The sequence below is a fragment of the Pteropus medius genome, unplaced genomic scaffold, assembly GCF_902729225.1.
Source record: "Pteropus medius unplaced genomic scaffold, Ma_sr-lr_union100, whole genome shotgun sequence".
Taxonomy (NCBI): Eukaryota; Metazoa; Chordata; class Mammalia; order Chiroptera; family Pteropodidae; genus Pteropus; species Pteropus medius.
In genome coordinates, this window is record NW_024351730.1 from 19,138,490 (window position 1) to 19,166,406 (window position 27,917).

A 27,917-nucleotide genomic window follows, 5' to 3' on the forward strand; every position below is an offset into this window, starting at 1 on the left:
TTTTGGTCAGTTTTCAAAATAGAAAATATATCAAAATTAAAGAGAAAAATATTATTGTGATTGTCCTCATAGAAAAAGACTTTTTTATACGACCTGAAAAGCTAGACATTCTAATAGTGAAAGTGGTCTTCCCTTGTTATTATTGCATGTTATTATTAAGTAATACTATTACCTTAATTGGAGGACACTGAGAGCGGCAAAAGTCATTAATTTTCTTCTGCAGTGGAAGTTTGATTTCAGTCAATACTACACACTGTTGAAGAGAAAACAAGAGAATATACAATTATTTTTGGAAATATACAACCTCTAATCAGAAGCATTTCAGTTTATATTATGCTAAAAATATATTGTTTTCCTTGGAAAAAAATACTATTCTATTGTATTCCATTCTGAGGTTATTATCTTCGGAGGTACAGAATAACAAAAGTGAAAATAACAGGGGAAAACCTACCCACATTAAATTCAAGTACCATCATAGACTTCACAATTAGAAGCAACCCTTAATTTTCTATGTATTTATATACTCCAAATGGTTGGAGATTTTGTTTTGTCTGTTACTGCCATGAAAATACTAACATAATCATCAGAATATTAATTTAATGCTAGCTTAAAAGGGTAAGAATTACATTTTTAAAGAGATATGTTAGTCGCTTTAGCTTTCTTTTACTTCAGAGATTCAAGATTCACAATATAACCACCTTTACTTAATGACAGTTTCATTAGTGAAGCCACCAAGTTCTATAATAAATAGCAAGTTATAATTTTCAATGATTACTCTATTTTTTAAATTATTACCCTGTGAGATAAATAGAGGTGGTTTTACAATCAGATTTATCATAAGTATGTTAGACTAATAATGGTCAAATACTTTCTTAGGGTCATCTATCAAGCAGCAAAAGCAGAGCTTGACTCTCAGTCCAGAGCTTTCCCTGCTGCTGGTTTCCATGACTTGTATAACAGTTTTACTACAAATATCCAGATGTGAATTTAGTTTTATTTATCTAGCTCAGAATATGGTGTGCTTTCTGTAGGAAGATATTCTTTCATGGGTCTCTCACTTCTATGTGCCTCACTAGGTACATCATGAATGCAAGACTCTGACGATTTTTTACTTGGGCCATTTCTCGGGATTGCACTTGCCTCATGCAACTTGAGGAATGAGGTGATGTCCCCCTATGGGACAAAGAGCAAGTCTGTTCACTGCTTGTTGTAAAACATTAGGTTCCCCAAGCTCAGTGTTCCTCTCCTCTAAAGGACCCACTACATGTCTACATGTGCCCTCTGCACTTCACTAGTGGGATTTGTGGCTGGGCAAGAGGAAATAAGGCAAATATGCTCATACTTCTTACCATGCTCTGAATAGTAAAGTCCTGAAGTCTGTAACCCAGGAATCTCATGCATTCTGTCAGCATTCATCAAACACTAACAGGTTAACTTAGCTTGTAAATAGGGTACAATCAAATCCTAGAACCGGTACATACTGAATCTAATTTGTATTTTATCAATGCTACAAAATTCTCAGCCATAATTTATTTGAATATTGCCTTTTCTAATGCTCTCCTTCTAGAAATTCAATCTCATGAAATGGACCTTTTCATTCAAGCTCTCATCCCTTTTACATTTTCTTTCATATATATATATTTTTTTTATTTCTGGGTGTGGTAGTCTCAATAATTTCCTCAGCTCTATCTTTCGATTCATTAATTTCTATTCTAGCTGTATCTATCCACTATTTAACCTTTTCATCAAGTTTTAATTTTTAAGACTATTTTCATTTCTAAAAGTTCTATTTGATTCTTTAATCACATTTGCCTGATTGTCTTCAATAGTGCCTTATTTTCATATTGTATATTTAATTATTTTTTTAAAGATTCAGTTAGCTTGAATATCTGTATTTTATAGTACCTATCCAATAACTCTATTATCTGAAACTCTTGGAGGTTTAATTCTATTGTTTGTTATATCCACTGACTCTTGATCATGCTGAACAGCTTTCTCCTGCCTTGTTATTTTGTATTGTGAACTCATCTTCAAAGGGGCTTTAAAAACTGGAAAAACTGTGGCCTAGTCAAGGGTACATTTCTTTATATATATTTACTTTTGCTTCTGTGTGGTATTCTAGGGTATCACTAGCTTAGTACTACTTTTTATGTTAAGTTCTCAGCTTGGACAATTTTATTACAAAAGTTTATAAAATTGATCTCTAAACTTGTGTGAGGGTATGCCTGAGGTTATGAATTCCCAGGAAGACCTTTTTCATCCAGAGCTCAAAAGAAAACAGACAAGTTTCTTGTTCTGATGAGCAGAGACTGTTCTCATCCATCCTTTCACTGAGGGTGTAGCTCTCTGAGGTTCCAGTTTCACAGAGAAGGTAGGTCTTAATTCCATTTTTCTATCTCATATAGACCTATTATGTATTTTTTGTTTCTGCATGACCATTTATTCCTAAGAAATGTGGTTACTGAGACAGGAAACCCTGTCCCTGAAAGTGAGCACAACAACCAACAATTCACTGGTCTTCTTTTAGCTATCTATTCATTTTTGGTCTCTGAGTACTTTCTTTACATTATTTTGCACTCAGGTAGTCATTTAAAAGGAAGTTTATTAAGCACTTCTATTACAGGAAATTTATTAAGCATCTTCAAAGAGGATAGATTTCAAGTTATCCAGTCAAGGATGGAAGTCTATGCTGATTTTTAATGAGTGATTATAACACGAAATACTTATTTTATGATTATAACAAGAAATATTGTGATTTTAACAAGAAATACATATTTTGGTCATCCAAGGTCATGGCATACAGCTCCTAAAACTCATAATTTCCTATATAAGAGCTGGAGGCATATTTTGTTATTAGGTTTGTCCCAGTTTCTGAAATAACTCCAGAGTGGTAAAGGTGAAAAGAATGTCTTTCATTATTCATAATAAGCCCCTTTTACCACATTCATTTTATGTTATCTTTATGAGGTAAATTTTGGAAAGCCCCTAAGGATGGGGGCTGGTTACCAGGGAATAACCTTGTGATTTGGGGGTTAGAAATTTAAGTCTTATCTTCCACACTTTTAGGGAGAGAGGAGGGCTCGAGATTGACTTAATCACTAATGGCCAATGATTTAATCATTCATGCCTACATAATGAAGCCTCTATAAAAATCCCTGAAATAGAGGCCTCAGGGAGCTTCTGGGTTCATGAACATGTTGAGGTGCTGGAAAGGTGGCACACCTGGAGAGGGCATGGAAGCTCTGTGCCTCCTACCCCATACTTTGCCCTATGCATCTCTTCCACCTGGCTGTTCCTGAGTTACAGCTTTTTATAATGAACTGGTACTTTAGTAAGTAAACTGTTTTCCTTAGTTCTGTGAGCAACCCTGGCAAATTAATTGAACCAGGTAGAGGGAGGGAACCTCTGATTCATGGCCTGTCCTCAGAAGCACAAGTAACAACCTGGATTTTTGGCTGGTGTCAGAAAGTAGAGAAAGAAGATGATCTTGTGGGACTGAATCCTTAACCTGTGGAATCTGACGCTATCCAGGTAGTTTCAGAACTGTTAAAGACAAAACCACAGGCCCAAAATGGCATCAATTATGCTAAGAGCCCATGATATCAAACTTAGGTTTAATACTTGATCTAACTGCAGTTTCAACTTCTCCCCGAAACATAATCTTAATCAACTAGTCTGAAATTTTCTGGTCAAGCACCGATAACATAATCTGTCACGTGGACCTTATCCATTCCCCACAGAAAGAGGCAATCTGCACAATAAAATCCCTTCCTTCTCTTCCCCCAAAGAAAAGATGCCCAAGCCCCAAAATAATCAATTTTTTTTTTTTTGTTCCTGGCTCTCTTGCCCCATGCTTTTTCCTATAAAAATTTTCCATTTTGTATAACCCCTAAGAACACTCTTCTAGTTGCTAGATGGGGTGCAGCCCAATTTATGAATCAATAAAGTCAATAAGATCTTTAAATTTACTCAGTTAAATTTTGTTTTTTAACAGAACTGAATTAAATTGTAGGATACCAAACCAGGTGGCTAGAAGTCGGAGAATTACTTGTTGTGGGGGAAAAAAACCCACACACGTATGGTTCTACAAATGCCTGAAGTATTGCGAGGAGAAAAACACAGGAGTGTATATTCCTAGACAATGGGTAACATAGTTTAATCACAGGGAAAAATCAGGGTCAACCTAGTCACTTTCGGAACAGCCCAGATGCTGAGAATTTTTGTTGTTATTTAAGGCTACCTAAGGTAGACCCACATTTTTACTCTTCTGTAATCCAATCATACATCATCCTTTACCAATGGCCTTAGGAAGAGTATCCTTTTTTGCTCCTTGACTTTGGGCTTAACCATGTGACTTGTTTTGGCCAATGAAATATTAATGAAAGTAATACAAAACAGAAGTGTGAAATGTACTTGGATGGTTGGACTTACACCTTTGCATTTCTGCTATTGCCATGAAACCATGTCCTAGAAGAGAGGCATAAGGAGCAAAACACAGAATCTGGGATTTAAGTTCAGCCTGGAACAGCAAATGCATAAGAAAAAAAAAATGTATGTTGCTATAAACCAGAGTTTTGGATAGTTTTTTATGCACATCACTGTGAAAATAGCTGACTGATACAATTGTTTGTCAAAAGTACAGAAGGCCCTTTCTCTAAAACAAAGTATTTGAAACACATTATTCCAAAGAAAGTCTTTTAATCTGAAAATTTTTGTCTGCTCAAAAGACTAGGTTAAATTAGTTATATCATGTTAGTACTTAACAATTTGCCTTGGAATCTGTCAATAATATCTAACATAAAATGGAGTACCAACCTGGTATTTATCTAAGAAGGAAAGATCTGTGGTTTCATTTAAAGGAATAGAAGATGATGTGACATGAACATATGGATTTAGTTCTGCAATATGTTGAAGAACAGCGTCAGCCCTAAAAAAATAAAGAATGACCTTTACTATGCATTCAATATACTTAATATCTCAAATTTGGACACTTTGACATCAGAGGAACCTGAATGCTACAAAATTTCAATGGAAATTTAATAAACTGTAGAGGAAGAAAGAAACTAAGATTTATTTAATATTTATAGATAACTATACAATCTTGAGATGTAGCATACTGTTATATTCCACAGAAAGACATGCAATCGCAAAATGCACCCTTACAGTTCCGAGCTCCAAGCTCAAGTCTTTTGATGACTCAGCAAAAATAAAGACCTCTTTTAACAATGTTAAAAATTTTATTCCAGGGAGCAATGTGAATGTATTAAAAATATTACAAATATAAATAAGTATATGTCAATACATATTTATCAATGGTAGTGTAACTTTATGGTGATGAGCTAAACGAGTATGACTGAACAAGTGTTCTGGATATAGATAAAATTCTGAGTAATTGCAAGAACAACAACAATAAAATCCTGTGAAAATACATCAAAATATCTTATCTTCACCTGTTTCTCATATTAACAACATCATCTTCACAGAGAAAGAAGTTGGTTCCCAGGTCCCATGCTTGGCATTTTTCTGTATCATGAATGGTAAGTGCCTTTAAAAAAGAGGAAAATATCTGTTAAGACATTTTTAAGAATAAGACAAAAATGTTCACTATCTCCAATACTATTTACATTGCAATAAAGTGTTATCCTGTGTAATCAGACAACAGAAAGTAATTAAAAGCTTAAGAACTGGAAAAGATGCAAAGTTAGATCTATTTACAGATGAAATGAATATATACATCTGGAAACCCAGAAAAATTAATGGAAAAATGACTTTGAACAGTAAGAGAATTTAAATTTAGGAAAGTGGTAAGTTATATTAAGCCAACATACAAACATTTAAAAAATTCACATAAACATTTCCAAATGCTCCATGTTCAAGTAAGAAATATAATTAACTGGAAAAAAAAATTTGTAACTATATTACAGGCTACAAATCTCATTTAAAGAAGCGGGGTCTACGGCTATGCCACCCTGAATATGCCTGACTTCGTCTGATCTCGGAAACTAAGCAGGGTTGGGCCTGGTTAGTACTTGGATGGCAGACCACCAAGGAATACCAGGTGCTATAGGCGTTAAAAAAAAAAAAAAATTAATTGAAAAATAAAGAAAGAAAGAAGCAGGCAAGGTATATGAACAAAGATTATACCAAAAAAGAAATGCATTTGGCCCTGTAAAATATTTACGTTCCTCATTTACAAGAATGGCATAAATTCAAAAGTTTAAAAATATACTCTACTGGTGAAAATGAGGTGAATCAGGCATTCCCATACATTGCTGGTGGGAATATGAAGCAGCACCACCTCAGTGGAAAGGAATCTGGCTATCTAGCAAAATGACGTGTGCATTTATCCGTGGACACAGCAATCCCACCTTTAAGAATCTAACCCAAAGACACATTGGGAAAAATGAAAAACACATGTACAAGAGTATTAACTGCAGCACTATTTGTAATAGCAAAGTCTAGAAATAATCAAAACATCCACCAATGAGGAACTACATGTAATAATGAACGCTACATCACAAAATGTATATCAATGCAGCTATAAGAAAGAATATACGGGGTTAATCCCAGGAAACACTGTTAAATGATAAATAGCAAGGTGGAGGAAAGTATGGCACTTTATCTAAGAAAGGCAGGTAGGGATAAATGTGTACACACACATATACATATTTGCATGCTTATACGTATGCATTTATTTATATTTAAAAACAGATGAAAAAAGGGGGTGACCTAATAAATGAGGCAATAGGGTACAGAGATGCTAGACTTACCTAAATATATTGTTTTATAAATTTGACTTTGAATTATATGTCTCGCATAATAGTAAAACTAAATTTAAAAAGCAATCTCTAAAAATCCAAGGCAGAGTTGTTACTCTGAAACTATGCCCCAGACAGGTAAAACAGAATATAAGATAAAGCAAATAATTAGGTTCATGATATTATGATCTAAACCTTATCTAGTAGGGGAGGAGATACAAATATAAAATCAAAAAATACCCTACAATTCTAAATTTGAGACTCAGAAATTTCAGTTTACTTATGATGAATGTTCTAGCTCTGTCAACTGACAAAACTTTACAGACTACTGAGGTATGTCAAAAGAACTCAAGAACTTGCAGAAGATTCCAGCAAGCAAAGATAAAACAATTTGAGCATCAATGAGAATAGCAGCTACAATGGATCAAAACATATCAAATACATCTAAATCTATGCATGACTTTATCATGATACACACACACACACACACACACACACACACACACGTTTACTGGCTACTGCTAGGGGATGATAAGAATCGACTGATTCTGAAAACTGGAAAATAAAGGGGAGGCTAAATCAAGTATTTATCTTGCTCTTCATATACGTACAAACTACACTTTAGTAGAATCAAATAGGTAATAAATGGAAAATTTTCTTTCTAAAATATTATTCTGGGTAATAAATGACAAAGAAATGACAGAATTAGAATATCACTCTCCTGCATAAAATAATGAATCTAAGCTATAATCATTAATAGTCATTAATAACCACAAAAAGAGAGACTGTGAAGTAGTGCCAAAAAAATCAAATATGAATCTGATTCTCTGTATATAACTACCAATTTATAGGAAACAGAGGTAGAGGTATATGTAATAAATGACCTGGTTTCTTTAATAAGTAAATCTCAAAGAAAAAAATCAGAGAAGAGAAATCTATATATTAAAAGAAACCAAGTTTAGTGAATGGATTTTACTTGGATCCTGATTAGAACAAAATAAACAAAAAAAAACACATGAGATAACTGGGAAAATTTGAACTCTAACTACATATTTGATGATTGTGGTAGGCAGGCTTCTAAGATGGCCCTGATGATTCTCACTTCCTGGTATTCCAGTCTTTGTATAATCCTCTCCCCTTAAGCGTAAAATGGACCTAGTGATGTGCTTTTAAGGAATACAGCATAGGTGGTGAAATGCCATTTCTGATATTAGGTTACAAAAGACTGTGATTTGTCTTGCTAACATATTCCGTTTCTTGTCTTCTTGCAATCTTATTCTGATGAAGCAAGCTGCCCTATGGAGAGGGCCATATGGTTAAGAAACTAAAGGTGACCTCTGAACAACAACCAGCAAAAAACTGAAGTGGGAATGTCAAGTGGCACAAACTTGCCACCAAAACCTGTCTACAACTTCCTGAGTGACATTGGGAAGCACCTTTATCTTATAGAGCTATATACTAAAATATTTAAGGATGATATAACAGGATGTCTGACATGTCAAAATAATTTGGCAGTTGGGTGGCAGTGGGGAGTGGGGAATGGGAAAGAGATATATGAAACGAATGTGTGTATGAGTTGATAATTGCAGCTGCATGATGTTAAAACTTCTATCTTTGTATAATTTTGAAATTTTCTATATTAAATTCTATATTAATTTCTATTTTAAAAAGAGGCAAGCAGAGCATTAAAACAATTTTGCTACTAAATGAAGAAGCAATAATCAGGCCAAAGTGTAAACAATATTATCACAACTGATGAGCAAAAGAAAGAAAAAAAAGAGTTCATAACAAAAAATTCTTCTTACCAAAGACATTTCCTCACCTTAATTCCTGCAAGAACAAGATTCTTTGCTATAAAGGAAAAAAAAGGAATAGCTTAATATTAGGAAAGTATATTAGATATGTCTTCATGGATCTTAGTCACATCTCTATTTTAACTTTCTTTTCTAAAGAAATACAAGTCCCTTAGAAAATATAGATGAACAAAAAAGAAAAAATAAAAATTTCCCATAATCACACCATATTGAGATAATCATTCTTAAAATTTAAGTGTATTCTTCCAGATTTGTTGTTTGAATATGTATGTGTGCTCTATCATAATGAATTAATGGATGCAGAAAATGAACATTAATGGCTACTGATATCACAAAAAAAGTTATTACTGATTCCTTATAGGAATATAACAGTATCATGAAGTAGTCTTGCCAAAAGAATCAAAACTAAATCTATTCAAGGTTTTAGATCTAATTTATTTTACAGAAATATTACATGGGGAAAGAACTGAATCTTTAAATTATGTTGCTCAACAGTGTCTTATAAAGTTATGAATAAAAATACTGCTTACCAATTTCCAAACCAAGACCACCCATACCACTTAAGAAAACATGGGACTTGGCCATCTTCTGCATTGCTGTGTCTCCAAGAACATACCTCTGTCGACTATATGTAAAACACAATAAAAAACAATAAATTATTTCATCAAAATTATATATCCCTTTAAAGTTGTTTGCAAACTAAAAGCCTGGCAACTAGATCCTGCCCAAGACTTGTTTTGGGTCATTTGCATAGTATTTCAAATTTCTGACTTAATTGCCAAATATATAATGTATTTTAAAAAATTAGAAGATTTGGCACCAAGGTCCACATTCCCTCATGGCTCTAGATAAATGGAGTTGAGCAGGTGTTGCCTAATTATATAAGAAGGACTATGTGCTCTAGACTTGCCACAGTTAACATCCTGCTTCTCTCGTTTATTACTTCAGTAGCCACTATAAGCATTTGAGTTTGCCATTTCTATTTTAAGTCTTTCACTGTAAATAGGATATCTGAAGCAAAAAATTGGTTCCCTTCTTAGAGTTTAGATGAATTAAAATTAAGCAGTTTTCAAACATTATTTTAACTATAAATCCTGTTAAAGTCTCTAAAGGACCTTGTTAAGTACTCCAGCCTAATAGCCATAAAGTAGTATCAGAATTGGAATTTCAAAAAATACACGTTGGCAATTTTTAAAAGTTAGATATAATAATAAAGCTAGTAATAAGTTCATTCGAAAAGAACAGTGATACACTTGATACTACACCAGTTTTTGAAGCTAATGCGAAGATTCCAGTGGATTCTAATGAAAATCATTTGATACATGAATTCAGTATAAACAACAAATAATTCCAGAACCCCTGGGGCTATAAATATATCTTTCGGAATTCACACACACACACACACACACACACACACACACACACACACACGTTTAATGTATTTTTCTGTTTAATATATAGATGTTTAATTTCCATATTTTAGCTATTCATATTCAATAAAAAAGCCTGAAAAGGTTTCTTGTTTAGTCAGAAGAAACTATTTTATAAACACGAGCCATCTTTCCTTCCTATTCCCTGCAAAATATAATAAAATCCAAACTTTTCTTTTTAAATTGATTTTCACCATTTGTTTCAGATATTAAACTATCCATTTATTCAAATATCAAATATTTATTGAACACCTACAATAGTATGTATGGAATTGCATATAACCACTCTTATTTGTGTACCCCTGAGCAATATAAGTTTTGTCTATTTTGGAACTTCATATAAGGGGATCATTTTGAACGTCTTCTGTGTCTTGCTTCTTTTGAATGAAACTGTATTTATGAGATTTATTATTATCAGTGCATGTAGCTGTTCAATAATTTTCATTTCTGGTGTCCTCTATTGTAACAGTACACCATAATTTAGCTATTCTACAGTTTTGAACAGTTGCCAATAATGAGTCTATGAGCATTCTTATGTACATCTGCTACACATGTAGTAGTTTCTACGGTGCATTTATTTAGGAGAGGGAATGTAGGGTTAACTTTATTAGATAATGCCAAACTGTTTTCCAAAGTGGATGTACCAATTTATTCTCCCATCCTGGCTATGTATCAAAGTCCTTATAGTTTCACATCCTTAATGTGCAAGAAAAAGTTAACATAGCAGGACCTTTAGCCTGCTTCCAGGGCTAGCCCTTCGCTGGCGTCTGTGAATTTGGCCTTTGAAATGTTTCCATACTAATAAATTCCACTCTTCTATTTCCTTTTTTCCTAGTTTCCTGAAATAAAAACTCATTAATTTTTTAGGTTTTATTTTCTAAAATACCCATATAAAACTTTAACTGATTTTAAACCGCACCCTAAATTTTGATATTGAACTTCATTATTTTCTGATTTTAATTATGATTCTTTTTTGACTTACAGGTTAATGTGAAGTATAGAAATTTTGTAGTTATCTTTAGTGTTGACTTCTAGTTTAAATGCATTATGAATAGACAACGCAATCTATATGATTCCACTCTTTCATATTTGAGGATTTTTTGGGTCAATTTTACAAATGTTCTATGTGTTCTTGAAAAGAATGCATTCTCTATAGTTTTAGACAAAACATTCTTTATGTATGCTTTAATTTTAATAATCATGTTGATGAGATCTATATCTATTCTGATTTTTTTGTCTGCTTGTTCTGATTACTAAAAGCAGCATTTAAAATATCTCCCAGTATAACTGTAAGTTTGTCTATTCTTCTTGTATATAACTACCTGAATAGTGCTTATATGTAAGAATAACATATTGAATGTTTATTTTGCACCACATGTTCTTTTAGTGTTTTACTTGTACTAACTCATTTAATCCTCATAAAAATTCTATTAGATAAATTCTATCATTATTCCCATTTTTACAGAGAGAAAAACTTAAGCACAGGGAAATAAAGTAACATAAATAGTGGAGGCAATATTCAACCCAGGCAGTCTGGTCTTAGCATCTATACTCAACCACTATGCTATACTGCTGTAGATTAAGAAAATCAAGTCACTCTACATTGATTTACAGAGGAAGAAAAAAAAAAATCAGTTCCCTGACCTTACTCTTTTCTACCCCAATTTCCACTCCCCAAGGACAACCACTCTCAATTCTTCTAGTTATTTCTTCTATTATTTACTCTCTTACTTCTAGATAACGTTTATACTTTTATTTCTTGGTTTTAAGCTTTACATATTACCTATTAACTTCCTACGAAGAAAGATGAATGATCTTTCTGCAGTACAAATCTGGTCAAATCATTCTCCTGCTATAAAAACTCCAATGGTTTCCTATTTTCCTTATGATAAAGTCTACATTCTAACATTAATCACAAGGCTGTTCATAATCTAATCTCTGCTTTGTTCTCTAGTCTCACCTTTTGTCACCCCTGCACTAAACTCCATGTTTCAGGTATACTAAAGGTTTTTAGTTCTCCAAATGTGTCAGGTTCTCTTCGCCTGGTAGATATTTTTCTGGCATATTCCTCTCCCCCAATACATTATGCCTGAATAATTCCTACTGGTCCTCGGGTCTCTGCTTATAAATTACTTTCTCCCCATGATGTTTCCCCTGATACCCCTAAACTTTCCCAAAACAGTGTTGGATCATTTTTATGGCATCTATAATACCCTGCACTCAATCTATTAACGCTTATTACAGTGTATTTTCACTATTTGTCTATTTTTTTCCTAGGAGACTGTAGATTCTTTACAGCAGGGCCAGTGCCTTATTTACTATTGTATCCCAGTGATTAACAGGGCTTGGCATATTATGGACACACAAAAACAATTTGCTGAATTAATGAAAGAAATAAATTGGCACACAAGAACAAGAACAATACTTTTATGCTCTACTAAGCAGAGGACCTGAATTATTCTTACTAGGTTCACAGTCACAAGAACTACATTTAAAAATATGTTTTTCATCTCAGACTTGTCCTCATGAAATATTTTTAAGATTACTTAAGCAAATAATGAATAGCCATGGCATAAATGTGGTTATGAATGAAGAACATACAGACAAAGGAATAAAAATTAAGATATTTGAACCAAGGTTTACCAAAGAATCATACAATCTCAGACAAATTCTTGTTACCTAAATCACCTTTCAAAATTGAAAACGCCTTTTCAGTATTTGGCCACCAAGAGGAAGGGTACTAATTAAGTGCCTACTTTGTACTAGGTATGTCAGGTATTCTGCAACTGACACTTAGATCCTATGAAGTCCATATTGTTAGTAAGTAGTAGTGATGGAAATTAAAGAGCCTAAAATATAACTTCAAGTCCAGCATGTTATTTTAAAACTGACTCTATTAAGTGGACACCAACATATCAGTGATTGTATCCAGTAAAAAAAAAATTATCAAGGCCACCTACTCTACTTTTAGAGAGCCCTATTTATTAAAGATGCTCTCTTTTATGAAGGTTCAATATCTCCCTATAGTTTTCACCTACTAGTCCTAATTTTACCTCCTTGGGGCCAGAGGGAACTCGTCTAATCCCTCTTCGATGTGACAGCCCTCCAAACATTTGAAGATGGTATTCAGGTTCCAGAGTCTTCTTTCTCCAGGCTAAACATCTCCAGTTCCTTAAACAATTCCAAAAGGACATCATTTTGAGTCCCCCTCAACACTCTGATCACTTTCTTCTGGATGTATTTCAATTATCTTTGTCATGCATTCATAAATGTATTAAAATATCTATTTCAAGCCAGGCACTAGCACTCTGTGGGTATCACAATAGCAACACCTCATGTGGATACCATGAGGTTCAAATTAAATAAGATAAAATATATAAAATATTTAGCAGAATCTTTGTGACATGTTATTGGAAAGAGAGATAAATAATTCATTATTAAGTACTACATACAGAAGAATCAGAAACTACGAGAACCTGAAATACAGAAGAGGAAATAATTATCTCTGTCAGTGGAGATCATGGAAAGCTTCAAAAATGAGGTTCATCCAAATAAAATTCTGAAGACTTGAAAGGTATTAAAAAATAACCAAAAAGGAAAAATACACTATGCTAGAAAAAAGAAAAGCATGAAAAAGAATGGCATATAAGAGAAACATAGTATATACATAGGACTTCCACCTTTGACCATGGTGAAATAACAGAGACCAGGTTTATATGTCTCCTACCTTAAGCAACTGAAAACTGGAAAATATAAATGCATAAACAGACTTCAGACACTAGACAATAGGCAACTCAGGACAGTAATCTCAGAGAAGAAAAACAAGTAAGGTGAGCTTTATGACTGCCTTAGCTGCTGTTTGGAGAGGTTCCAGGCTGCAGTGCAAGAAGGGAAACCCAAAGAAAGCCTGGTGGTCTCCTGAATTAAAAAAATAGGGCTGTGAATTCAAGGAAGCTAGAATTTGCGAGCACAGAGATGAATACACAGAGTGTCAGAGACCTGGAGAAGGTTCTCCTTGAGTCATCCATCAGTTAAATAAAATCAGCACATACACTCAGGAAACAACCTCAAGCTGGGGAAAGAACCACCTGAATAATACCACTCAAAAAGGTATTATATCAATAGTGGGGAAAAATTAGTCCTACATTTAAGTCTCCAAGTAACTTAATTTAGTCTCTGAACAAAATTCAAGAATAAATTCAAAATTATCCAGCACCCAAAAAAGTAAAATTCACAATGTCTGGCATACATTAAAAATTACCAGGTACTCAAAAGAGCAGGAAATTCATTATTATTCTATAATGACTACAAAAATTCATTTTATTATTCTATAATTAATAGAAAAATCAACAAGAGAACAGAATTAAAAGCGACAGATAGAATTTTTGGATAAAGACAGTAAAACAATTATAAATATAATCCATAAGCTCAAGAAAGTAGAAGAAAGCATGAGCAGCAAAATGCCTAGAGATGAAAACTACAAAATCTAAGATGAAAAATATACTGGATGGAATTAAAAATAGGTTCAACACTGCAGAAGTGAACTTGAAGATATAGCAATAGACACTTTCTAAAATGAAAACAAATGGAAAAAAAAAAGACTGGAAAAAAAAAGAGCATAAGTGAGCTGTGAGACAACTTGGTAGACAACTTGGAATTACAGTCCCTTGAAGAGACTAGAGAAAGGGGGAAAGAAAAATATATTTGAAGAACTAATGGCTAAAATTTTTCCAAGAATACAAAAACTTCACAGACCACAATGTAGAGAAACCCAAGAACAAAAAATATGAAAAAAGAAACACCAAAGCATAACACAATTGTTTAAAACTAGAGATGAAAAGAAGATACTAAAAGTAATGAGAGAAAATAGAGCAAATTACTTACAGAAGAAAGATAGGAATGACAGTTGACTTTTCCCCAGGAAGCAGTACAAATCAGAAAACAGTGGCACATTTTTAAAGTACTGTAAGAAAAAACTATCAACCTAAAATTCTATATTCAATTTCAAAAAAGAAAGTAAAGACTTCTCTAGACATACAAAAGCTGAAAAATACTCATACTGGCAGACTTTCATTATAAGAAATGTTATTAAAGTAAATCTTGAAGCAAAAGAAAAATGATCCCAGGTAGAAATCTTAATTTACACAAAGAAATAGGGAATACCAGAACTGACAAAAGTATGGATAAATACAAAGCTTTTTTTATTTAAAAATGTCTTTTAAAGATAACTATTTAAGCCAAAAAACAATATATTGTGGGTTTATAACACATGTGGAAGCAAAACATAAGAACAATAACTCCGATCATGGGATAGGAGAAATAGAAGTATATAGTCATGTGCTGCATAATGACATTTCCAGCAATTAAACTAGAAGCTGGTTCTTTGAGAAGATAATAAGTGTGATAAGCCCATAGCCAGAATGATCAGGAAAGAAGAGAGAAAAATTACCAATATCATGAATAAGCAAGGAAACATTTTATATCTTACAGACATTAAAAAGAATATTCAGAGACTATTACAACTTTATGCCATTAAAGTCAACCACTAAAATAAATGAATATATTCTTGAACGACACAAACTACCAAAGGTCATTCAAGAAGAAATATATTAGCTGAATATCCCTGTATCTATTAGATGTTGAATTTGTAGTTAAAAAACTTTCCAACAAAGAAAACTCCAGAAACAGAGTCATTATGAATTCTATCAAAAATTTAGAAAAATAATACCAATTCTATGCAAACTTTCTAGAAATCTGAAATACTTCTCAGGTCATTCTGTGCAATCAGACGATATCAAGTACCAAAACCAGACAAGATCAATTAAAAAATACTCCACACCAATATGCCTCGCATAGATGCAAAAATTCTTAACAGAATTTATATATAAATATATATGTAAAAATATATCAGGACCAAATGGACTCTGTCCCATAAAATGCAAGGGTGGTATAATACTCTAAAAGCCAGCATTGTAATTCACTACATTACAAAACTAAAGAAAAACTACATGATCACCTCAGTGAATGCAGAGTAAGTATCTGACAACCTGATGTTCATTTTGATTAAAAAAAAAAAACAAAAACAAAAAAACAAAAACACCCAACAAAACAAAACTTTAAGCAAACTAGTAACAGAAGTACACCTCTTCAACCTAATAAAGGGTATCTATGAAAAGCCTACTATGGAAGAATAAATGTTTTCCATTAAAAGTGAGGAAGTGATTGAGGTTGTCCACATTCACCACTTCCATTCAATATTGTATTGAGGTTCCAGCCAGTATAGAAAGGTCAAGAAACAAAAAGCATCCAGGAAAAGAGGAAGTAAAACTTCTTTATTTTCAAACAATATGCTTGTAGAAAATCCTAAGAAATTTACAAAAAAATTTACTAGAACTAATAAGTGAGTTTAGCAAGAGTGCAGGATAAGAAGCTAATATGCGAAAATCACTTATGCTCCAATTTAAAAGTAATGAATTCTTGGAAATTAAAAATTTAAAATTACCATTTATAAAATATGAATTACTTAGGGATAAATTTTATAACAGTTGTGCAAGATCTAGTAGAAAGTAAAAAAATAAGTTGACAGACATACACCATGTTAATGGATCTTAAAATTCAATATTGTTAAAATGTCAATACTCCTAAAATTGAACTATATATTCAACACAATCTTAAACAAAATTTTGGGAAGTTTTTTTTTTAAAGAATCAACAAGCTGATTCTAAAATGTTGGTGGAAATTCAAAGGACCTAAAAGGGTTAAATCACCTTTGTAAAAGAAGACCAGAGTTGGAGGAATTATACTCTCAAACTCCAAGATTCGTGTAAAGTTACAGTGTAGTATTAGCGTAAAGAGAGACACATAGATAGATCACTGAAATAGAAGTTTCCAGAAATAAAGCCACATATATTGAGTCTATTGAATTCTGTCAGAGATACTCTCAAGGAATTCAGTGGGGATGGCTAATCTTCAACAAATGTGCTAAAACACTGGAGAACTATATGGAAAAAAATAAACCTTGGCCTTCACTGAACACCATATACAAAAATTAACTTGAAATGGATTACAGATCTAAGTTAAGAGTTAATACTTATGATATTTCAAGAAGATAACATCAGAGAAAATGTTAGTGTCCTGGAGTTTTGCAAATATTTTTTTTAAATAGGACAAAAAAATATGAATTATATATATAAAAAATGTGTCTCATCAGAGTTAAAATTTTTTCTCTACAAAAGACATTGTTATGAAAAGACATGCCACAAACTAGGAGAAAACATCTGTAACCATATATAACAAAGAACATGTATATAGAGTACATGAAGAATTCAGTAAAACAACCCAATGAAAAAAGAAAGGCAGAAGATTTCTAGAGATATTTTACCAAAGAAGGTAGATGGCAAATAGGCTCATGAGAAAAAAATGCTTATGATCATTATTCATTAGGGAAATGCAAATTAAAACAACAATGTAATACCACTATACACTCACTAGAAATGCCAAAACTTAAAATGACTGACCATACCAGATAATGAAGTGAACATATGGGACTCTAGAACGCTCATACACTACCAGTGGGAATGTAAAATAGTACAACCACTCTGAAAAAACACTAGCATTCCTTACAAAGTTAAAAATACACCTATCATACAACCCAGGCATTCATGTCTAGGTATTTATCCAAACAAAAGTAAAGCATCTGTCTACCTTAAAACATGTATATAAATTCTCTGGAAGCCTTATTTGTAATAGCTAAAACCTAGAAACAACCCAAATGCCCATCAACAGTTAACAGTTAAATAAATTGTAGTACAGCCATATGATAGAATACACCTCACCAATAAAAAAGAACAAACTGCTAATATGACAACATAGATGAATCTCAAAATCATTATGTTGAGTGAAAGAAGCCAGATCCCTCCAAAAATGCACATGCTATATGATTCCATCTATATAAAATTCTAGAAAATTAAAACTATTCTACAATGATAAAAAGCATATCAGTGGTTTGTTGCCTGGGGAAATGTTAGCTAGAGAGAGAAGGGAGGGAGGGATTATCGGAGGCACAAAGAAAATGTCTGGGTGTGATGGATATGTTCATCACCTAAATTGTGGTGTGATATCATGGTGTGTGCGTGTGAGTGTGTGTGTGTGTGTGTGTGTGTGTGTGTGTGTGTATGTACATATATATACATATATATCAAAACACATCAACTGTACACATTAAATACATACAGTTTACATCAATTATACTTCAATAAAATTGAAAAAATATGTATTTATGTTGGGAGACAGTCCTTCATGGGTCTTTCACACACCTACATGTCTCTTTAGATATGTCTAGCGAGGTAGGTCCTGACTGCTCTTCACTAGATTTTTTCACAGGGTTGTGTTTGTACCACATAATCTTGAAGGATGAGGTGAGTCTCTTTCCAAGACAAGAGCAAGCATGATTACTGCTTGACATAAATGGTAGGTCCCCCGAATTCCATGTTCCTCAGTTGTGATGTAAAACCACTATGTAAAAGGATCCATCTTGGTCCAGGGCATCGCCCCCATTGGATGTAGGAGCATTATGCTGATGCCCATGCCACCTGCTATATAATAATGAAATCCTTTGTCTCTGAACCTAAGTCTCACATTTTCTGCCAGTATCCACTAAACAATAGCCTAGCATTTATTTTATAAGTAGGGCAAAATCAAAACTTTGACAATATGTGAAGTCTGACAAGGCTGAAAAATAAGAGGTTGATGGTAAACTGATGAGGAGTAACAGGGAGGCTAAAAAGAAAGATATGGCAATAACTTATGAAAAATAATACCTAGAAACTATAAAGCTCTTAGGCACTGTTCTTTATGATTAATTTGCAATCTGTTCACATTTTTCTCATTAAATATTTCTTAAATGAATGAACGTATGAAAAAAATAAAAAAAAGATTAGACTTAAGAGGTTAAGCAACCTGATTAAATCACGCTCATAAATGGTGAAGGATGATTTATACCAAAGTTTATATGCTGAGTCATAATGTTATACTGTATTCAAAAGAATGTTTAAATGCATATTATATAGTTTGGCCTCACCAATGTAGATGATAGGGAGCCATTTAAGAATTTTAAACTGAGAAGCCATGGGCTCTGAGATAAATTTCAAAAATAACACTTTGAATAAAGTATGGAATATGGATTAGAGATAAGAGTAGCCTAAAGTGATCATGTAAGAGAATATTATCCTAGCTCAACGAGAGATGCCAAATGAAGTTGGAATTAAGAGTTGTTTAGAAAGAACTGCTAGGATTAAAAAAAATTAACTGAATTTTGAGGATGACAGACACGGAAAAAAATCTAAGATGACACCAACATTTCTAGCTTAGGTTACTGAGAAGGTGTGATAGCATTTAATTAAGCTTGGGAATGGGAAGAAAAAAGGATCCAACGTTGCTGACTGCTACTTTGTGCCAAAAAATATTTTATATTTTTTTTCATAAAATCTTTAAGACTAGTATTCTTAAGGTACCAGATATTATTATTCTCATTTATACATGAGAAATATGAGGAGCAGAAAAATTTAATAACTAGTTTCAGTTTATGTAAATGTCAGGATTGGGATGTGAACATTCTCCTCTATCTCTAGAGACTATGTTCATTCCACTGTACTACAATATTTCTCTAAGAAGTAGATATTCACTGGGCATCTCATCTGGATTAAATGTACCTTGTATGCATTTAAAAACAAGTCTTGAGATTTTAAGGAAAAAGCTGAAGGAATAAACTAGTATCACTAGCATATAGAAATAGTTAAAGTCATGGAAATGGATGATCTGAACTAAGAGAAAAATACTAAAGCTAGAATTTGGCATTTATGCAGGCAAATCAAGAACAACCTAAGAAAAAGTCTGAGGAGGAAGCGTCAAAAAAGCAGAAGCAAATCCAAAAGGGGCTGTTATCCCAAAAGCATTTCCTCTAGTAACCACTAAAATAAATCCAAGTTTTTATAAAATGATTGTATTACATCCAGAGACCTAAGAATGCTTTGATTCTGCTTTGATATTTTCCCTTTCTTTATAGAATGATGTCTACACAGGAACTTATATGCAAGGAATACATAAAAAGAGATAACAAACTACGATTTTATTATTATCTGAATCAGCCCTAATTACTTCCAATGGAGAGTTGTTAAAAGGAGAGTTAGAAAATCAAGGGTGGAGTCCTAAATTGAGATTTACTCATTTCTTCAGATAAAAATTGGGATCAATAAGCAAAGAAAGAAATGGCCAGATCTACGGAAATGGCTCAGGTATAACAGATTCAACAATCTGTAGGTAATAAAAATATAAAAATAGATATGTGGCACAGAATGCTGTTAGAAGTGCCCCCTCACACACAAAAATCTTTAGATTCTGAGAACTATTTCAGATTTATTAACCAGTAAATTTGAGGTGACTTAAGACTGAGCAGTAATAAGGAAAAAGTGGAATACATTCAGAAAGATACTTTGTTCCACTAGGTATTGAAATTGCTCTAAAAATATTTCCTACTTAAATATATATGTAAAAATTAGAACTTGGTTAATATGCAGATTTGCAGATTTTAGAGAGTTTTAGTTTAGTAGGAAAGTCTAATTATTTACAATTACAACCTCAGTTATTCATATCTGAGAAAAACCTGTATACCTAATAAATAGTAACCAGATTTCAATTATAGTATCTAAGAAATAAACAACATTTAAAGTACCGACTTTACAAATATCAATATATAAAAATGTCAGAAACTCACACTTCCTCTTAAACTTTCAGGTAAAAATAAATTTATGTATATCTGGTCTGCTAAAAAGATGCTCTAATTCCAGAGAAAAGAGAAACTTTTCTATTTTCCTCTTCTTCCAGTTGTCAGAATTTTCCAGATGTAAGACTGTCTTACTACAATTTCCTCATATCAGACTCCAGCAGAGGAGAATATTACACCTTGCCCTGATACTGATTTTGCCTCAGGATGTAATGTGCAAGTACCTTAATATTAATATCTCTGAATTTAAGCACCATATGCACCTTTTTCAGACTTTTCTGTCCTCTCTTTTGATTCTTCTTCTTTTGGTTCCTGCCAACTCACTTAACTGCCTACTACCTAGGGTTCAAGACCACAAGTCAATCTGAACCCACTGTCTTGTTCTAGTCATTCAATAATCATTTCATGAGAATCTTCTAAGTATTAGACAATGTGCCATGGTCCTGAACTCTGAGAAACTCATACTCTGACAGAGTGATATATATAAAAAAATACTACATGATGAGTAGTTTACTAGCAACAAGGATAATGTGCTTTAGACTGAGAAGGATTAGAAGTAACTGAAGTGAGATATCAGAGTAGACATTCGAGTGAATCTTAAAAGTAGAAGGTACTTTTGAGGTACAAAAAGGAGCTCTAGGACAAGACAATTGAGGTGTAAAAGTATAAACTACGTTTGGTATGGAAACAGTCTAGTATGGCCAGTGTATTCAAAGGAAGAGGTATGTTGGGGTTAACAAATGTTGGTGGGAAAACTGGATAGCTGCATGCAAAATAAAAGATGAAATGGGACCTTTATCTTATACCACACATAAAATCAATTCAAAATGGGTTAAGGACTTAAATGTAACACCTGAAGCTATAAAACTCCTAGAAGAAAACATAGGGGGAAAGCTTCTTAATATTGGTTTTGGCAAGGATTTCCTGGATATGACACGAAAAGCACAGGCGATAAAAGCCAAAACAGACAAGTGGGACTACTTTAAACTAAAAAGCTTCTGTGTGGCAAAAGAAACAATCGATGAAGTAAAAAGGCAATCTACATAATGGGAGAAAATATATGCAAACCATACATCTGATAAGGGGTTAATATCCAAAATATATAAGGAACTACAATTCAATAGCAAAAACAATCAAACAATAAATTCTCCCAAAACCAAAAAAAACCAAATAACCTGATTAAAAAATGAGCAAGGGCTAGAATAGACAGTTCTCTAAAGATGACATACAAACAGCCAAAAGAAATATTAAAAGGTGCTCAACATGACTAATCGTCAGAGAAATACAAAACCACAATGAGATATCACCACGTCTCTTAAGATGGCCATTATAAAACAAAAAACCACAGAAAATAACAAGTGCTTGTGAGGATCTGGATAAATTGGAATCTTTAAGCACTACTGGTAATGTAAAATGGTCCAAATGCAATGGAAACCAATATGGATGCTCTTCAAAAAATTAAAAACAGAACTACCTTATGATCCAACAATACCTGATTATATGTGAACTTCCATATATACCATATCTAATCTGCTATATTCTGTAATTTACAGTCAAGCAAACTGCAGACTATTTACAGCATTGCAAATAGAAAATTTAATCTCTAGTTTAATGAAAATGTTCATTAATCAGCAATTACAGAGTTGGAGGGATACAAAAGTTTCACAGGGATTTTAATTAAACAATGAATAAAATTAGCAGTACTATCTCAAGGAGTTGCCATTTGTTATCCCAAGAATATGATTAAAAAGTCATTAAGAACACCAAACTCAAAGTGACTTCTGAAGTATATTTATAATCAGGAGACCATATGGTAATATAATTTCCACATAAGCAAAATTAACTTAGTCTTTTATCACTTTTCCTAAGTGTACGGCACAAAACAGATTTGAAATCAACATTATCAGCTCCTTCCAAAGTGCTCAAAATTGATTCTACATCCCACAATAAAAAAATATAAAGAGAATCCAAAAATACATAATGAGCCTATATTTCCAAATTCTAACCTACATAAAATCTATTTTCCATAAGTATGAAAGGAAACCTAACAACTTTTAAACTGAGGTTATACTGCTGTACATACAAATAACTATTTAAAAAAATTCCTTTGAAGTGATAGCAACATATGTGTTTTTAATTTTTCTTTAATTTTGAAAAAAGTATTTTGATTTCATGAAAAAGTATGGTAAACAATGTCCTACTAAATTCCATTCAAATCACAGCTCTATCACACAATACTTCTCTAGTACAAACATGCAATGTTGTTAATGAGGTTACACTGAAGTAAACACATTCTCTAGATGCTACTGTACAACTAAAGTGAAATGAATTGTTTTTCATGAGACCCCTGTACTACCAAGAACATAAATATGTACTCCTGTCCAAAACCAAGTATATTTTGTAGTGGATAGCAAAATCATTCTTAGTTGTATCATCTAAAGCAACTGAGATTTAAATATCATTTTAGCTTTCAGACTACATGCAGTTTTTAAAAAACACAGAAACCCTAATTTTAACTCGAGAGAAACTTTTAGGATATATTTACAAAATTCTGCATGGACCTAATGGTATCTCTTCGAAGAGACTAGACCATTATTTGAAAACAAAAAATGAGAACATAAGTTTCAGTTTCCATAAGGTTCTCACCTGTATAATGCATCATCGATCTCCACGTACTCTGTTGACATGATGGGCAAATTTGTATTTGTACTAAAAAATAAAACATAATTTTAAAGAGTAAGTATGATTGTTCAATATTCACATCCTGCAATGGAACATTCAATTATACATGGGATCAGATTCACTAGTTACTAAAAGAAGTTTTACAAACCAGATATATATTTTATTATCCATCACTTTGCTTGGATTTTAAAAATAGGTCAAAATTAAATCCACTGATTGTCTACTCTTTGTGTACTATAAAATTATAGCCCATGGTTGTTTTACTCTTAGGTGTTGTTTTATCATTGCTACATATATTCTGGTGGATCTACATTTATCTAGGAAGATTTATATCTTCCTAGATAATCTTCAGTTTATGGAATTTACCATATATACCGATAATATCTAAACTTACTACTCCATGTTTGATCTCTCCTCTGACCTCCAGATTTTACACATCTGCCAGCACAGTACCTCTGTACCATTAGTATCACAAATATAGCAAGCTCAAAACAGAATTTAATTCCCCCTGCATGATCTATTCTTTCCCAGACTTTTCCAATTTTGTTTCTGTCACTACCATTTACTTGCTCAGACCAAAAAAATCTAGAAATCCTCTTAATTTATTCCCTCATTTTCTCCATCTGTGAGTCTTGTTAGCTCTTCCTTCAAAAGAGATATAAAATCCGATCACATATCACTATTTTAATCAGTATAATCTAAGGCCACACCACCATCAGTTTTCATCTTAACTACTTCAAAGGCCTCCTAAGTAGCCTCTTCATTTCTATTATTGCCCTTCCCCTTCAGTTTACTCTCCATATAACAGCCTAAATCTTTTAGAATATAGTCAGACATTACTCTCTGACTTAGAATTACCCTTCGGTTCTATGAATAAAATTCAACTACCTTTCCATGCTTAAAAGGGCCTATGTGTTCTGTCTCTCAATTACCTCTCCAATCTCAACTCCCACCACTTTCCCCCTTGCTCACTATCTTCAGCCACAATGGCCGACTTGCTGTTGCTCAAAAAGCCAAACTTGCTATCACTTTAGTTTTTATACTTGCTATTCCTTCTGCTTGGATTGTTCTTCCTTCAAATCTCTGAATAGATGACTCCTATCACTTAAGCCTCTATTAAAAGTCACTCACAAATATTACATAGACCATTCCTGATCACCCTATCAATGAAATAGCTCCTCTTCTTCTTAGGTCACCACCTAACTCCTTAACCTGCTGTATTTTCTTTAAATCACTTACCATTGTTTACTGTCTGCTTTCCCCTGTAGAATGTATGATGTTATTAGCTCAGCACTATATCCCAAATACCTAAAACAGTACCTAGCATTTAATAATGAGTTAACACTGTGCCCACATTGTTTTGAATGCTTTAGATGTACTCAGTTAACCCTTACTACTTCATGAAATACGTGCTATTACCATCTCCACTGAACAAAGGAGGAAAAAAAATGAGGCTGACATATGTTAACTTTTAAACAACCTGCCTAAAGAGCGAGCAGGTAAATGGAGAGCCAGAATCTGAACCTAAGCAATTTAGCTCTTGACAGCCACCATACTGCCTTTTGCCTCTTATAGTAGGCACAATGAAATTACTCGAAAAATATCTGTTGAATTTTAAAAATTAAAAAGTTAAATACACTTGAGTGACAAGAAATACCTATAGTGATATATCACTTACTGCAGCCTGTCCCAATTTTTTCACAGCATGGCATACAAAGAAAAATGATAATAATATAAACACTGAGAAACAGAGATGGTTCCCTGGCAGAGGGAACCAGCCTGACGCATTTGGGCCTGAGCCATCCTGACAGCTAAGATCAATATCATCTGAGTAAAAGTATAATCCATTCCAGGTTCTGAGAAGCTCTAATTACCAATTACAGGATTCTAAAAACAATATGATAGCATGAAATTCAGTTTTAGAATCCATTTCTAGGCCTGGTATTGATACATAAGCCAAAGGATTTATAAATATAGTTAATAAAAATGTTATCATTTATCTTACCAAACACTGACTAGTACTATCAAATGATATAAGCTTCTAGCTAATTAAATGGATAACTACTGGAAATATTCCTGATTGTAATTACAAAAGCAAATCAGAAGATAGCTGTGTTTAAGAGATGAACTATCTAACAAAACATACACATACACTATAATACCTTTTTGGCATTGTAAGATGAAAATGTGAAAATGAACAAAATCTCGTATTACAGTTTTCTTATCTCTAGTATACTTTCACTAGCTGTCTTTCTTACATGGAAGGCAAGAGTCTAGTGGGTAAAGCTAAGTAAAAATTAGAAAAGCTACATTCTAATCAGCTCTGTCACTTGATGTGACTAGCATTTTTTTCCAGAAAGTTCTGCCTTACTAGAATGTTTCAAAAATTACTTTTGTAATAAAGTCTATATGGTAATCAAAAATGCTTTAAATAAGGGGAGTTTCTGTATGGCATAATATCCCAAGTGACTCTAGCAGTATTGCCAACAGCAGGGTAATACCATGGTGACAAAAGCATCCCTTTAGTCTGAAGCTGGTGAAAAAACTACAGGTTTATGAGTCTCACTTTAGTTCAAAACCATATATACATCACTTCTATCTTTGGAATACTGTATTCAGGTAGTGGACAGGATATAACAATCCACTTCACTAAGTATGAGATGACTGAAACAGGAACTACACAAACATTCCCCACCCCCACCCCAATTTTGCAGGAATGGAAAAAACGTGAAGAGCCTCAACACCAACTGGGAAATAAGAATGGGTAACTTGTGGCTTTTTTTCCTTTTTTTTTTTTTTACAAAAGTCAACAGAGCTCCTCAGGGTGTCCTGCCTGCCACTGATTCAGTATTACGAAGTTCCCTCTGGTAATAGTTTTCAAAGGAGGATCTCAGTGGAAGATCACGCATAGTGAAATTCTTAGCTTTCATTTTACCGAAATGAGGGTAGAAGGTGTTAAGAGACGAGGTCTGGGAAGCTCACACTAAGCGGCCCCCGGCCAGAACTCTCCGCCAGAGCCCTCCCCTCCCCTTCCCACCTTTCCCGTTCAGTGACTGGGAGGAAGAAGAATGGCAGACCCCAACCGGAACTGAGAAAGCGCCGAAAGGAGTGAGAAGTATACTTTCTCAGTGAAGCCGGGAGCCGCAGAGGTCGGAACCCAGGCCGCCAAACCCGCCTCCCAGGACAGGTTCTGTCCGACCCCGCGGCCTCTCCTGCGCTCCCTACTCGCCCGAGAGAAGCAGAAAGCCAGTGCCCAGGTCTGCCCGTCACCCCCCGCTTCTTCGCGCCCACACTCGTCATCGCACCTGCCGGCTCCCCAGGAAGAGCAGGACGCCTCTTCCCCTCGAGGTGCGACCACCGGCTCGGATCCCTCCATTACGTCCAGGGAAGCCGCCGCTGGCTACAGGGAGGCAGGGAAGGGGGCGGGATCACGGGGGTCAAGGGGCGGGCAGTGACGTCACCGGAGGGGGCGGGCCTGAGAAGCGCGCAGCCCGGCCGCTCTTTCCCGTCAACCCCAGGGCCATCCTGATTTCCGGTTTGGGTGTGGCCGTGGGGAGGGCTTAGCAGCAGGTGGCAGCAGTGAGCGGCACTGCTTTGACATGGATCCGGCAGACGTTAAGTGGAACCAAAATGGTAAAGTTACGCGTCACCTCTGGCTCTGCAGCCAAGCGCGGAGGATTACAGTGGCCAATAAAATGATGGGGCAGCATAGCAAAATTCTGCATAGCACAATAAGTAACCGAAGGCTAGTAATAGGTAGCTCCAGATTTCCAGTTTGGAATTCCATTTTTAAGACGTTACACGTTTAACAAATAAATTGGGGCATATACTGTATGTCAGGCACTGTCACATGTTTAATAGAATTATATGATTTTTAGAGCTATAAATGATCTGTTATCCAGTTTGCCCACTTCATTTTATGGATGAGGGAAAGGAACTTCCAGTCAATGTTAGCGACTTCCAGTTAGGAACTTCCAGTCAATGTTAGGTCAGGGTCAAAGAACTGGTTACAGAGCTAGTCACTGTCAAGTTAGATACCAGAACACGTCTAAGGACCCCTCATCTAATTCTTTCTATTGACTCCCCTTTCACCTTTCTTAGAAAACAAAAATTAGTGGGACGCAATAACATAATTTGTCTTTCATTTTAAATAACAGTATATACTTGAAGAAACATCTGTAGGATTTTAAAAATCGGCATATGCTTTATATTATATCATCTTTTGCTATGTATGATATTTTTTCTTAATTAGAACTTCTCTCTAATGTAGAGAGAGGGTCCAGACAAAACTGCTTTATCCTTTGTGCCTCTCCATTCCCTTTTCAAAATTGTCCATCTCCAAATACCTAGAAACTTCATGCTGTTCATCTATAGCATCATTTAGATTTCTCAATACAGTTGTGTACCTTTTCCACTTAACCACTAAAATGAAATTGTTCTATGACCCATTCTT

The 27,917-nt window shown here is 34.0% G+C and overlaps 1 protein-coding gene and 1 pseudogene across 3 annotated transcripts in view; one reads left to right on the forward strand and one right to left on the reverse strand.

The window, feature by feature from the left end:
* The window catches only part of UBA6 (ubiquitin like modifier activating enzyme 6), a 77,175-nt gene extending 50,262 nt beyond the window's left edge, over positions 1-26,913 (reverse strand). Inside the window, exons 1-8 of one of the 3 annotated variants that reach the window (XM_039845345.1) lie at positions 26,770-26,913; positions 23,429-23,491; positions 13,056-13,173; positions 9,103-9,197; positions 8,581-8,609; positions 5,451-5,545; positions 4,816-4,927; positions 173-253 (exon numbers count right to left, since the gene is read on the reverse strand). In XM_039845345.1, coding sequence (XP_039701279.1) covers positions 173-253; positions 4,816-4,927; positions 5,451-5,545; positions 8,581-8,609; positions 9,103-9,166 — 381 coding nt within the window. In that variant the 5' untranslated portion in view covers positions 9,167-9,197; positions 13,056-13,173; positions 23,429-23,491; positions 26,770-26,913. The remainder of the gene's footprint in view (positions 1-172; positions 254-4,815; positions 4,928-5,450; positions 5,546-8,580; positions 8,610-9,102; positions 9,198-13,055; positions 13,174-23,428; positions 23,492-26,769) is intronic. The other 2 variants (XM_039845344.1, XM_039845346.1) reach the window with 2 other exon arrangements.
* LOC120588462 (uncharacterized) lies at positions 5,952-6,070 on the forward strand (annotated as a pseudogene).
* Positions 26,914-27,917: the final 1,004 nt, after the last annotated feature.